This window comes from Propithecus coquereli, unplaced genomic scaffold, assembly GCF_000956105.1.
Source record: "Propithecus coquereli isolate 6110/MARCELLA unplaced genomic scaffold, Pcoq_1.0 Scaffold95, whole genome shotgun sequence".
NCBI classification, from domain to species: Eukaryota; Metazoa; Chordata; class Mammalia; order Primates; family Indriidae; genus Propithecus; species Propithecus coquereli.
Genome location: NW_012155840.1, coordinates 8,680,806 through 8,693,889, shown reverse-complemented (window position 1 = coordinate 8,693,889; position 13,084 = coordinate 8,680,806). Strand labels below are relative to the sequence as shown.

Sequence of the window (13,084 nt, the reverse complement as noted above, 5' to 3'; positions counted from 1 at the left end):
TCTTATTAAAAAAGAAAAATCACCAACTCATGTAAAATAGTTCATCAACTTAATAAAAAGCATAAATGAAGTCAAACATTAATTTTTAAAATATCTTACATCATAATGTCTTTTAAATAGTTTAACTTTTAGACTACTTCAGTATTAAACACCTAACTTTCCTCGGAAAGCTATTGCAAAACCCAAGTATTGTTTTGACTGTATAGAAATCAGTAATTTTTTTTTAACAGAATAAAGACGTAACACCCTTAAACAACACTCAACACCTTAATATTACCACCCTAAATTTCACTTCAATACTGGAAACAGCGTTTTCAAGAACTGGATCTTTCTAAGTCCATTTTTAGTTTTATAGCATATTTTTGTTTTTGTAACAACTTTACTATTTGATTATATTCATTGTAGAAAATGTGAAGATGCACAAAGAGTCAAAGAAAATAAAAATTATCCAGTATCCCTCCTCCAAATACAACAGCAAGATTATATATATTTCTTTCTAGTCTCTTTGTACATTTTCACAGCATTTTAAAACAAAACCATTACTGTAAAATGCTTACATATCCCGTTTTTCATTTCATATTATAGAGCAACCATTTCTCTAGGACACTGAAATATTATGTGAAAAGGATTTTCAGTTGGCTGATTCACAATCTAATTATAACCCAAATCACCTCCAATTGTTGAGTATTCAGATTATTTTAAATATTTGCTATTATAACACAAAATTCTTTGTATCTGATAATTTTTTAAAGAGAAATTCCTAGGAGTACCCAGCACAAGTACAGAAGTATTTTTAAGCTATTCGATGCATTTTACCACACTGCCCTCCAGAAACACTGTAGCAATTTACAGTCATATCAATAAACAACTAAAGTCCCATTTCTTCCTCATATTCCTTGACAACACAGGAAACTGGATATTACCCATAACCCTTTATTGTTGCAAATTTAATAAAGGGAGAGAAGAGTGGTATCTTCTTGGTTTTTTTTCTAAAATGTAAATTTCCCCCCCACATGTTTGCTGGTCATTTGCTTTTCTTCTGTGTTGTGAAGCAGTTCAAGTCTTCTAGAAGTGTCTCACCCATACAATGTCTTGTCTTGCCACCTCTTCTTCCGCAGGCAAGGGCATAACAGCTGCATGTTTTTTTCAAGTGAAGCAAGAATTCTCAAAGCAACTGGAGTTAGAAAGTCTTCTTTTCTTCTGCGCAGCCATGCTATTTTAATGTCTTGGTAATAAAACAGAAAACTGGGCCACATTCTGAAAGGAAGAAAGTAGGCACGGATGACAAAGAACTGTAGGCAGTGATGTGCACGCGTGGGTGAGTATTCTGGTTACTACGGTATCTGTTAAAAACCAGATTTTGATTGCATAAAGTAAGAATTCACTTTAAACTAACACTTTAAATAAACTCTCCAGATTATATTCATGTCCACTAACCAAATGTGGGACTTTACGTACAATTCTAAAGTCTTGGTTCCTCATTTAGCTTTCCTGTAAAGTGAGGTTAAAGATGCTGATCTCAGGTTTGTTCTGATAATCACATTTACATCTACTTTTATAGCCACTAGGACGTAATTTATATACCAACACCCACCCAGGATTATTGTTTATGCAACCTCCATCCCTTATCCTTATCTTACTGTAAAAAAAAAAAAAAAAAAAAAAAGTGCCTCCTATCTCCAAACAGAATAGGATCATCATCTTCAAGTCTTTTATGTACTTTGTAAACCAGAGCTTAACATATAAAGCATGCTAAGTGTTTCTGAAATGAAATAGTGAGTGAATAAATGATATACATTTCAATGCTTGGAGGACTGAAAATACCACCCCAGAATAAGGGATTATTGGTATGGTGTTCCTGAATGCTACAGAACGGAGGCCACGATTCTTAATTTTGTCTAGAGCAGCAAATTTTCATTTTTTTCTCTTTGGGTCATATATCTCCCTTTGAAAATCAGATGAGAGCTACACATCCTAAGCCTCTATAAAAATGCATGTATTCAAAAACATACCCTTTTACCCATAATTTCAGAAGCTTCAGGAAAGGAAAGGAGAACACTTATTTCTACAATCCAAGCACTTTTACCAAAAATGAAGCTAAAATAATACATTATTGCTTGAGAAATTATCTTGAAGTTCAAGAGACAATATTCAAAGTGGGGTCGGTTGGAAGACCTAAAAAAATAAACCTCTTGAAGTCCTTTAAAAAATAAATAAACAAATAAATAAACAAACCTCTATGACAGGAGTTCCCAACCTACGGTGAGTCGTATAATTATTTCATCATATATTACAATGTGAGAATAATAGAGATAAAGTGTACACTAAATGTAATGCGCTTGAATCATCCCGAAACTATCTGCTGCCTCCCCGGTCCGTGAAAAAAAGTGTCTTCCATGAAAACAGTCCCAGGTGCCATAAAGGTTGGGGACCACTGCTTTATGACATCTTGCATTAACATCAGCTCAGCAACACCAGAAGTATGAGTCACATTTCCAGCAAACCCACATGTGCGTGTTACACAAGCTAAAGCTGTGCTGCCCCACTGTATTATATCCATTATATGCAGCTGAGTGTAACTGCTTTTATGATAAAACCCAAAAAGCCACCTGTTTCTAGTTTAAACTGACATTCCCCAATTCTCAGAATTTTTGGTTTCCCTTTTCTGCATAATTACAAGGGCTTCCTGTACTTTAATTATGATAAAATACTTCATGGGGGAAAGGGGCTGTCACTTATCTCCCAAGTATACAGTTTTGAAACAAACAGGTATGTTTCCCAGCAGGGAAGACAGACTACAAATCCCAACATTCCTGACTTTGCCAGTCCTAAAGGCTGAGAGACAATTTAGTGACAATGGTGTGCTGTGTATGTAGCCTGCTTGTGTGTGTTTATCACTTCCCATCTTATCAGTGCTTCATGTTGTTGGTAGCTTGAAACTGGCCATAGCATTTATACCACATAAATCAAGCATTGCGAGTCATGGCTCCACCATGGCCAGCGGTTATTCTCATCACGTTAAAATTGTGGTTGTCTCATTTCGTATCTCCTTGGTGGTAATTCAGGTAGGGAGGGCTTCTATCAACCTTTCAAATCCTCTCTCAACTACTACCCTAAGACCCAAGAGTATAGGTGTGTTCTAGGAGACCTCAAGTTATGCTTCTCTTTGGATACTAGGGGAATGCAATCTGATCAATTTAAGGCAACTCCTTATCCATGTGGTTAATTAAAAGAGTCACAAAATGTCTAAATAAAAATCATAAACCTCTGAGCTTAGCAGTTAGTTTAAATTACATCCTGGGAATTAATACTAGAGTTGGAAAACTACTAATCTGCAATACATCTGATCCCATATGTATTATTAATTACTGTCTTAGTTTGATGCAACATTAACCTTAAGCAGATAATCCCTGGCACCATTTTGGTATTGCTATGGCAGAGTTTTGGCTTTAAAGGCCTGCTACCACTTTGCATGGATTTGTCAGAGAAAAAAATAGCTTTGTCAACAATGTAAGCCACACACAGAGAAAGCATTATCAATCTTCTGATGTAAGACTTAGGGATACACTACAGAGCAGGACAATGTGAAGAACCTGGTACACCAGATAATAAAACTCTCTCTACCTCAACTTCCAATGGTCTTGCATTACCAGCCAGAAAATATGACTAGTCAATTTCACAAGTGGTTGGTATGGTAGTAGATGGCATGAAAACATACAGGCTACCATAAAATGCACAAGGAGATAGACCAAGGGTAAAATGCAAATAAGAGAAGGCAGCAGCTGAGGATCTATGGAAGTATCTTCTTGTAGATGCCTGAGGACACTTACCTTCAGGTTATGGAGGGTTTCTGACCATTCCATGGACCCTATCTGAGGTATGGTAGTCAGAAGTAAACTTTTGGCTTTATTGGCATTTTCTTTCAGGGTCTTTAAGACCCGGTCCACTGAAACCTAGAGAAGCAATAGCACAGAATGTTACTAGAATTTAAAATTCCACTGTTCTTCACAAAACATTTCTTGCATTCCAACCTTGCTACGGTCTAAATGTTTGTGTCTTCTTCAAATTTATCTGCTGAAACCTGCTCCTCAATGTAGGGTATTTGGGGGGTGATTAGGTCATAAAAGCAGAATCCTCATGAATGGCATTACAGCCCTTATAAAAGAAGCCCCAGAGAGATTCCTCGCCCCTTCCACTGTGTGAGGTTCCAGTGAGAAGATGGCTTCTAGGAGGAAGTGGGCCCTCACCGGACACTGAATCTGCCAGTGCCTTGATCTTGGACTTCCAGAACAGTGAGAAATAAACTTCTGTTGTTTAGAAGCTACCCAGTCTATGGTATTTTGTTAGAGTAGCCCAAACGGACTAAGAAACCTGCCTTGTGAAGTCTGTTTACTCCATTCAATCCCCTGAGCTCAAGCTCTGCATTTATCAAGATAGTCTTGGAGAAACCCAATGACATCTCTGAAAAGCACTGTCAGATTTCGATATGGTATATGAGAAAATATTTCAGATGCATGACAGGTTATCATGGTCTAGAAAGATATGGCGATTCTTCCCACATCCATAGTAGAATGGATTCGTCTTAAAACTGTTGCCACATTGGATAACCAAACAGAAGATACGTACATTTCTTTTTAGAAAAGTATTCCAGCTTTTAAATAAAGAAAAAAAAATTACAGAATCAAAGTGTCACCATTTTTATGGCTTCTAATGAATTAATGGTGGCTGTTAACATCACAAACCAAATTTAAAAACCCCAAACCAATAACTCACTCATATGTGCTTTTTTTTTTGAGACAGAGTCTTGTTTTGTCACCCAGGCTAGAGCGCAGTGACCGTCGTCATAGCCCACTGCAACCTCAAACTCCTAGACTCAAGTGATCCTCCTGCCTCGGCCTCTACAGTAGCTGGGACTATAGGCACATACCACCACACCTGGCTAAATTTTTCTATTTTTTTGGTAGAGATGGCATATCACTCTTGCTCAGGCTGGTCTTGAACTCCTGGCCTCAAGCAATCCTCCTGCTTCGCCCTCCCAGAGTGCTAGGATTTCAGGTGTGAGCCACTGTGCCCAGCTTGTATGTGCTTTTTGATAGAAAAACAAAACAGTACTATAGACACCTGAATCTGATCAAATCTCTAAATCGAGCTACCAATTTACAGAAAATACACAGGATAGAGAAACCTGTTAAACTACACTAAGGAGATGATTTCAGCAATTCAGACTGCGGGAAATTTAACAGGACAAATGACCTGGTTCCTTTAAAGAAAACTTGGCAAGAAAAAAAATCATTTATGACATTTAATTAGATATTTGAACTTTGGCTCAGTATATTAAAGAATTATTGTTGGAATATGATCATGATAATGTGGTTATGTTAGGTACCTCCTGAAATGTTTATGGATAAAATTACAGATGGCAGTATAGATGAACTATGACTGGCCATAGTTTACATGATAATGGTTGAAGCTGGATATTGGATTCATGGAAAATCATACTATTGTCTACTTTTGTATATGACTGAAATTCTTTCACCAGGAAAAGTTGAAAAAAATATGTGAATACAAACTGACCAGAGACATAGTACTTGTGCTTTACTACGCTCAGAAGAAATCCAACATTCAGGGACACAAAGATTACACTTTTCTATTTCCTTCCAGATCCCTTCCATAAACACCAAGATGTGTTTAGGAAAAAGTTATGAGCACTGTAGCAGGGGGGAGTTTCCACGACTATGGGGACACATAGCAGTGACCAGTTGGGTATCTGCCAGGTACATGTAAAAGACAGGTTTTAAGCTGAGTCTCTGAATGCAAAGACATGAAGCATCCAAGAGATTTACCTTACATTTACTCATTTCCTTCACTTTTCCTGTGACTGATACATCTGTATAGACTCTGACCTCCCTCTTCTTTGTTTCTGTTGGGCTCCACCCCTCCTACTGACCTTCTCACAATGAACCCTCTGTTTAAGGTCCAGCTCAAATCTCAAGTTACCATCTTCGCTGCCTTTCCCTGCTACTGCCTAACCCTCACGCCCCCATCATAGCTATCATCTCATGGCCACCACCCTCCAATGAGCCAGCGCTATACTAGCTGTTCCACTATACATATACAATCTGGTTTAATTCTCCCAGTAATACTACAAAGTCAGAATAACAACTACACAACCTCTAATCCCTGGCTTCATTCTATAGAAGAGTAAAAAGGTTCAATAACTTGCCTAGTGCCACGAGTAAATGGAGCAACTAGAATGTGAAGGTGGCTTTAGGCAATTCCAAACCCTTCTTGCCATGCCAGGCTGCACATCTCGTTTAAAGTACAGTGACGCACACGGTTGGTTGAGATGATGCTATCTTTATCTGTGCCTTCCTTGTGGCGTTTAACATTATCGTCTTCAAGCCGTACCACTTATACAGAGCTTAGTGTCTCTGTTTTTAAATAAAATAGGTCTGACTGCTTTCTGAACCTCATTTGGCTTACTGAAGGAAATCACCACTGGTTCTTTTGTAAAGGAGACACATGTTAGAGTGAGATGAAAGCCATAAGGAGGAAGAAACAATCTGCTTTCAGGGAGTGGCAGGGGCTGGAGTTTCCAATTAATTAGAAGCAGCTTCCTGACATCATGAGGTTGAGCTGTCCCTTAGATTGCCAAAGCTGCCAAACCAGATATTATGGTGTGATTTACAGTCAGAATTTACAAAATCTCTCACATAAAACGCACCCTGTTTCTTAGCAAGTTTATTACGCTGAGGAGTCAGAAAAAGGCATTCATGAAAAACAAAGAACCTGGATTCATCTATGGCCAAGTATCATATACGTGGATGGACAACAGGGGCAAGAATGTCTAACCCTGTCTTATGTGAAATTGGATGGTGAAACAAGCAACTCTCTGAGACAGCGTTAAGGGCCTCTTTGGAGATGTGCTCAGAACAGTCACCCCTATATTTCCGCCTTCAAAATTCTTTCACTATAGTTTTGTCCTTTTCTCTATTTTAAAATGAGAATGAATGACAGAACAAATGACCTAGTTTATTCAAGTAAAACACGAGGACTGGAGAGAGAGGGAGGGGACTACTAGATTAAAAGAGACTTAAGAGGCTTACCATTAAAATACAACGTGTGAATCGCAAGGGATCCTGACTTGACCAAATTGTTAAAAATTATGAGATAAGAGGGAAAATGTGAACAGTCTAGATATTTGATTATATTAAGAAATTAATATCGGTGTTTTTTGTACGATGATGCTGTTGGGTTTTTTTTTTTTAATTTTAAAAAAGAGGCCTCTTAGAAAAATATTAACTTCAAAATGAGGGAAGGGGAGAGAGAAGTGGGCAGGGGAACATATATGACGCAAGACTGTCCATGGGTGGTAATTGTGGAAGCTGGGAGATGGGTACCTGGATTCGTTATACTATACTCTCTGTTTTGCAGATGTTTGGTTTTCCACAAAGAAAATATTTGTTTTGGAAGGGTGACTTCATTGTTTCAGTGCCCTCAAATTCCAGCTGGACCTTGCTGTCTTCCCTTCCTAAAACTCCTCCCTGACCTCCTGTCTGAAACCCCATCATGGGGTATATGTGGCCCTGCCACACTGCATCACCCCCCTCCACCCTCCGCCACCTCCTCTCCCCTCTATTCAATCCTGCCGTAGGAAGTACTCTCAGACTTCAAATATTTGGCTCAGTCAACTGGATAGATGCTCCTGTACCTCACCACACTATTTCTTTATAACCGTTAGCTTTCCTACTTGGTTTGCTTAACCTCTATCTTCCCAAACAGAATGTTGGCTCTTAAAGGGCTTGTCTGTTTGCTGTCACTTTTCTATGCCAGAGCACAGAATCCAGCCATGGTAGGTTAAACAGATGGATATGAACATAGAGTCCTCTTACCAGGAAAGTGTAATAGTTTTTTTTCCCCCCTTGAAAACAAACAACAGCATAGCAGAAGGAATTACAATCAAAATACAGCTTTATCCTTAAAACAAGGCCCATGTCTCCATAGGATTTTTGACACATCTATATGCCTACAATGTACTGTTCACTGTTGATCCTGGATAAAAGGGTCTCTTTCTTTCCCTATGAAGACCTTTGTTCTTACATTCCAATGGCAATTATAGAACATATCTGGTAATGCCTAATGATAACTTCAAAATCTTATTGAAAGGTACTTTCTAAAACTAGCATAATAGAAACAAACAGTTAAGACACTCTCGTATTAGCTTAGGGCACCCACAAACCCATGCCATACATGCTCAGAAGAGAATTCCACCTACTTCTTCCTCGTGCTCCTTCCAGCAATCATAATCTGTTGCAATGGCAATACTTGCATAGCAGATTCCTGCCTCCTTGGCAAGAACCACCTCTGGAACTGTGGTCATGTTGATGACATCTGCCCCCCAGGCGCGGAACATGAAGCTTTCTGCCCGGGAACTAAAACGAGGTCCTTCAATTGTGACCATTGTCCCCTTTGAGTGGCACCGGAGTCCCAGCTTCTTAGCAGTCTCGATGAGAACCTAGGAAAGAACAAGAAACTCAAAACATGCAAGCATACATACAACTCAAAATTTTATTGTTCACTGATGTTTAACAAGTTAATTACTCAATTAGAGAAGATTTTTCACTATAAGTGCCAAGTACCCGCCAGGCCCTCAGAACCCAGAAGACCACACACCAGTGTTTCTTAGACCCTTACTCATTTACGTAATCCTGTTCCCCAGCCCTTTGTACAAAGCAGCTCATAGCTACAAGAGCAAACCCTGAGCTTTTTCTATGCACCAGGCATTTCTTTAGATGCTTTAATTTCACTTACTTCTGAACAACTCTAAGAGATTAACTGGTTTGTGAACAGACTTGAGCCTTAGCTCTTAACCTCTCATCACTCAGATCTCCTCATACAGATGTGCTGAGTTCTATTTCCAAGCTCCTGAGAAGTTAATTTTCATTGCTTTTTTATATAGAATCTGAAGACTTTTGTAAAGCTTTTTTTGGTTACAAAGTGATTTCTCTTGCCTGTTGCCTCTCCAAGCACTTAGGGTGAAAACAGAATGGGGTTGTGATTTTTTTTTCTATTCAATGATAAATTTATCTTGTTATTCCTTTAGAGGCAAAGCCAAGCACAGATTTTTAGATACGTGATTGAAACGTCTGATCACTTTCCCCAGTGTTTTAATTAATAATACACATCTAATCTTCAGGTCATTAATTTCATTTTTTTCTTAGCTTGTGCTTCAATATTCCCCCTTAATTAAAAAAATTAGTCTTTTCAACCAACTTAACTATTAACCTGTGGAAGCACTGTTAAAATGTCACTCAACCTCTGTGTGTCTGTTTTCTCAATTGTAAATTAGGAATAATAATATTGCGTAACTCAAGATACCAAGATACAGTGGGGATGAAATGAACTAAAGTATATACAAGCACAGAATCATGCCAGGCACACCGTAAACACCGGATGTATAAATGCTAAGCTGGTCTTCTAATGATTATTAATTAATACTGGCAGCTTCTACACATGTTTGGCAAAAGTTCTTGGGATAGTATATGTATAAAGTGGAGTCACTCAAAGCCAGTAGAAGGCTCCAATCTAGGCCAAAGTCTTATCTGCACATGTCTTAATCACATAAGCAAATTAACGTATTTCCTTAAAAAGTGCCTTGTACTATGCCACAGCAATGGGAAAAGAATTTAACAAGAGCCTCAGCAACTCCAAATTTAGAACCATGACAAGCGATGGACAACGAACAGCTGATGCTACATAATGTTTATCTCATAAAGATTATGCTTCATCAACACTTTTCCCTAAAAAGTACAGGTTTTAAATGCAAGGTCCTAAATCTCTCCCTCCCCTCCCCCGTCTTTTCTCCCCAAATTTAAGACATAACCAGCCCAATCCTGCTGGTTCATTAAATGTCTTTAGAGATCCTGAATAACCGAACTGTATGTGTTGGCTAAACTTCAGAGTGCTTCTAGAGATGAATAAAGGAAGGTCACAAGTACTGTGCACCACTGGCCTGTGACACTAAGTCACCACCACCACCCTGGGAGATAGGTACCATGATTGTGAGGAGGAAACAGAGGCTATGGATATGGGTCAGCCACCTGCACCAGCACTTTGCACTCTCACAAGAAGAGAGTACACCATCATAAAGTAGCAGAAAATACAAACTACAAGCAACCTCTGGGTCTGAGGCTAAGATGATTTCACTTGTCTGGAGTAATCACAATGGAACTACTGAAACCACAATCTATACCAAAAAAACCCCTAGCCAAGTTAGATCACAGGCTAAACACGGTTACTGTGTCAGAACTTTCAGGAGTTTCAGATGAAACAGAAGTGAAACACCGAATAGGAGTGACACCATTTTTGGAATAGGTAGTACTTGTACATGGTATAAAACTTAAATAGTGCAAAAGGAAATTATTCTGGAGAAGTATTTCCCCCACCCTGTGTCCTAGGGACCCATTTCACCTCCCCAAAGGAAACCACTGGGTTACCAGGGTTTTTTTTTGTTGTTGTTAACTTTCCAAAAATACTCTATTTGCATATAAATATTTACACATTTATCTCTTTATACACACACACATACAATTTTAACATAAATGGTAGGCTATGCCAGCCACCGTGCACCTTGCTTGCCACTTGACAATCATGGCAGCAACCCTTCCACAGGAGTACATGGAAGATCACGTGGATGCTGAAAGTGAAGCGCTTAATGACTAAGTGGCAGCACCATTCATTCTGTATTTTTGGATGTTCAAAAAGTCTCTTTGAAGTATATAAGAACAAAGCAATATTCTGAAGGCTCATTTCTGTCATTTTCTTAAACTGCCTTCCTCCGCATTCTCAGTCTTTATGTGGGGCCCTACAGCTAGATTACTGTGGTTTCATGGGAGGCTAAACTGTACTATTGGAAACCGTCAACCCAGTGCCACGTTTACATGTGCTCTATATAGCTCATTCATGCTTCCCCCACCCACCTCCACCCCTAGTTCCCCAAGTCTTTGTATTCTGCCTGGCACCAGGCTCAGATTCATAATAACACGGATTCTCTTCTTAGCCTATTTTTTCCCAAGCTGCCCTCATTTTGAAATGGACAAGAATCTTATCCACACTTTATTGCCCCTGGATAGCAATAGCAGCTTGATTATGTGGGCAGATCTGTGTTTCAGAGGTAAGACTAGTACCGTTCTGATACATTCTGTCAAGAACTATCCAGAAACATGTACTATATAGACTTATACAAACTTCACCTGCCATTTTTTTTAAACCACAAACATACTTTCATGGAAGTCAGAGAGCATCAATGTGCAGTGGTACATCTTTTTTGTTTGAGGCCAGAGTGAGGTTCAAGTGCCCTTGCTCTTAACTACCAGGAAATAGGTTTTCCAGGATTACGTAGAGCTCAATGTAAATGCTAAAAGAAATCACCTATTCTCTACATGCAGGTGTTACAATTATCTGAATAACTAACATGTTTAGGTATTTATGGTCACTAAGCTAATTCACAAGGTAGATGTTATGAGGCAGTTCACCTCTGACAATACTTCTAATCTTTCAAACCTGGGACTGTGAAAGTAGCGCATGTAGACCAAATGATGGACTTTTGAGTTGTGGTCACCATTTCTGTTCCTGGGGAGCTATGGCTGTGACTCCTCCCTTATGCCACCATTGGCCCTTGAGGGGCTGCCCCACGTTCTGACATTTTGCTGTAATACTGAAGGAGGTCGGGCAGTAATGGCCAAGCTCAGCTCAAAGGCAAAAGATGCTAATCTGACCATTTCCAGATACTCAACGATAGTAATCTAATTCATACAGGCAGTTACCAGTCATTGGATGTTCCATAACTAACAGGCATGGTTCAAAGCACGTCATAAATATTAACTGTTTCATGCCTTGCAGTCCTATGACGTACAAACTATCATTATTTTCATTTTACAAATGAGATAATCAAAGCCCAGAAACATTAAATAATTTGTCCAGTAACCCACAGCTATTAACCTGAAGAGCAGAGATTTGATCCTAAGTAATCTGGCTCCTGACTGTATACTTTTGAGTAACATGCCACCTGATAGTAAATTATTTAAAAGATATCCTGACAGCAAAATCAAAACTCACTAAAAGGTAGGTTGCAACTTTGGTTCAACTTACAAATGACTGAGATTAGTGAAGGCATTATTAGCCCAGGGAAACAATTCTTCATAAAATCTTGCATAAAAAGCAAACTTACAGGGGTTAGAGGGACAACCTGCTCAGCTGATTAACCTAACACTAGATGCTGCCCCAAGTTCTTATGACTTATTCTGAAATGCCTTCCAGAAAGATTACGTACCTCTCTCGTTTTGGGGCAAAAAGGCTCCGCTACAGGAATATGGCACACTCCTCTGGCACAGGAATGACTTCCATCATAGAAGGTCTGAGGCCTCATGGTGGTCCTACAACATAAAGTGGCGGAAAAAAAAAAAATGTGTTTTTTTTTTTTAAAAAGCCATCTCTCCATCTCCTCAGGACTGACAAATCAAATGCATCTAGAGCAAGATCTTGGTCCTCACTCCAGAATCAATAGCTCTGCATAAACTGAAGGCAATTGTTAAAACAGCAGCTTCAGGCTGGTGTTTCTCTGGCTCCAGGCTGGTGGCAACATGCTACTCAACAGGAGTTAAAGTGTTGTGGTCTGGCAGCTGTGACAAGGTAACCACTTGGATTATAGGTACAAGTCAACTGTGGGCTCAGGAAGGCCAAGTAAAAGACTTAAGAAGCCAATATGAAAATATTTCATCATCAGTGATGTAGAAAATTATATAGTGAACCCCATATACCCATCTCCCAGATTCAACAATTTCTAAAACTCTGTCAAACTTGCATCATCTGTTAGCTCTTTTATGGTTGCAAATTCCAGGCTTTCACTCAGACCATATGCAAATTTCCCTGATGTCTTCCAAGAAAATTATTTTTAAACAGTTGCTTTGTTTAAAACCAATTTGTTCCAAGGTACAAACAAGGTACTTACCTTGCATTTAATTGTCATGTCTTTAAATTAAGAGTTGTTCCTGCTCTTAGCCCCAACTGTATTTTTTCATGCCGC

At 39.0% G+C, this 13,084-nt stretch overlaps 1 protein-coding gene across 1 annotated transcript in view; it reads right to left on the bottom strand.

Moving 5' to 3' along the window:
* Positions 1-468: 468 nt before the first annotated feature.
* MTAP (methylthioadenosine phosphorylase) overlaps positions 469-13,084 on the bottom strand; it is a 35,228-nt gene continuing 22,612 nt past the window's right edge. Inside the window, exons 5-8 of the mRNA XM_012665052.1 lie at positions 12,332-12,434; positions 8,276-8,515; positions 3,831-3,953; positions 469-1,257 (exon numbers count right to left, since the gene is read on the bottom strand). Coding sequence (XP_012520506.1) covers positions 1,219-1,257; positions 3,831-3,953; positions 8,276-8,515; positions 12,332-12,434 — 505 coding nt within the window. The 3' untranslated portion in view covers positions 469-1,218. The remainder of the gene's footprint in view (positions 1,258-3,830; positions 3,954-8,275; positions 8,516-12,331; positions 12,435-13,084) is intronic.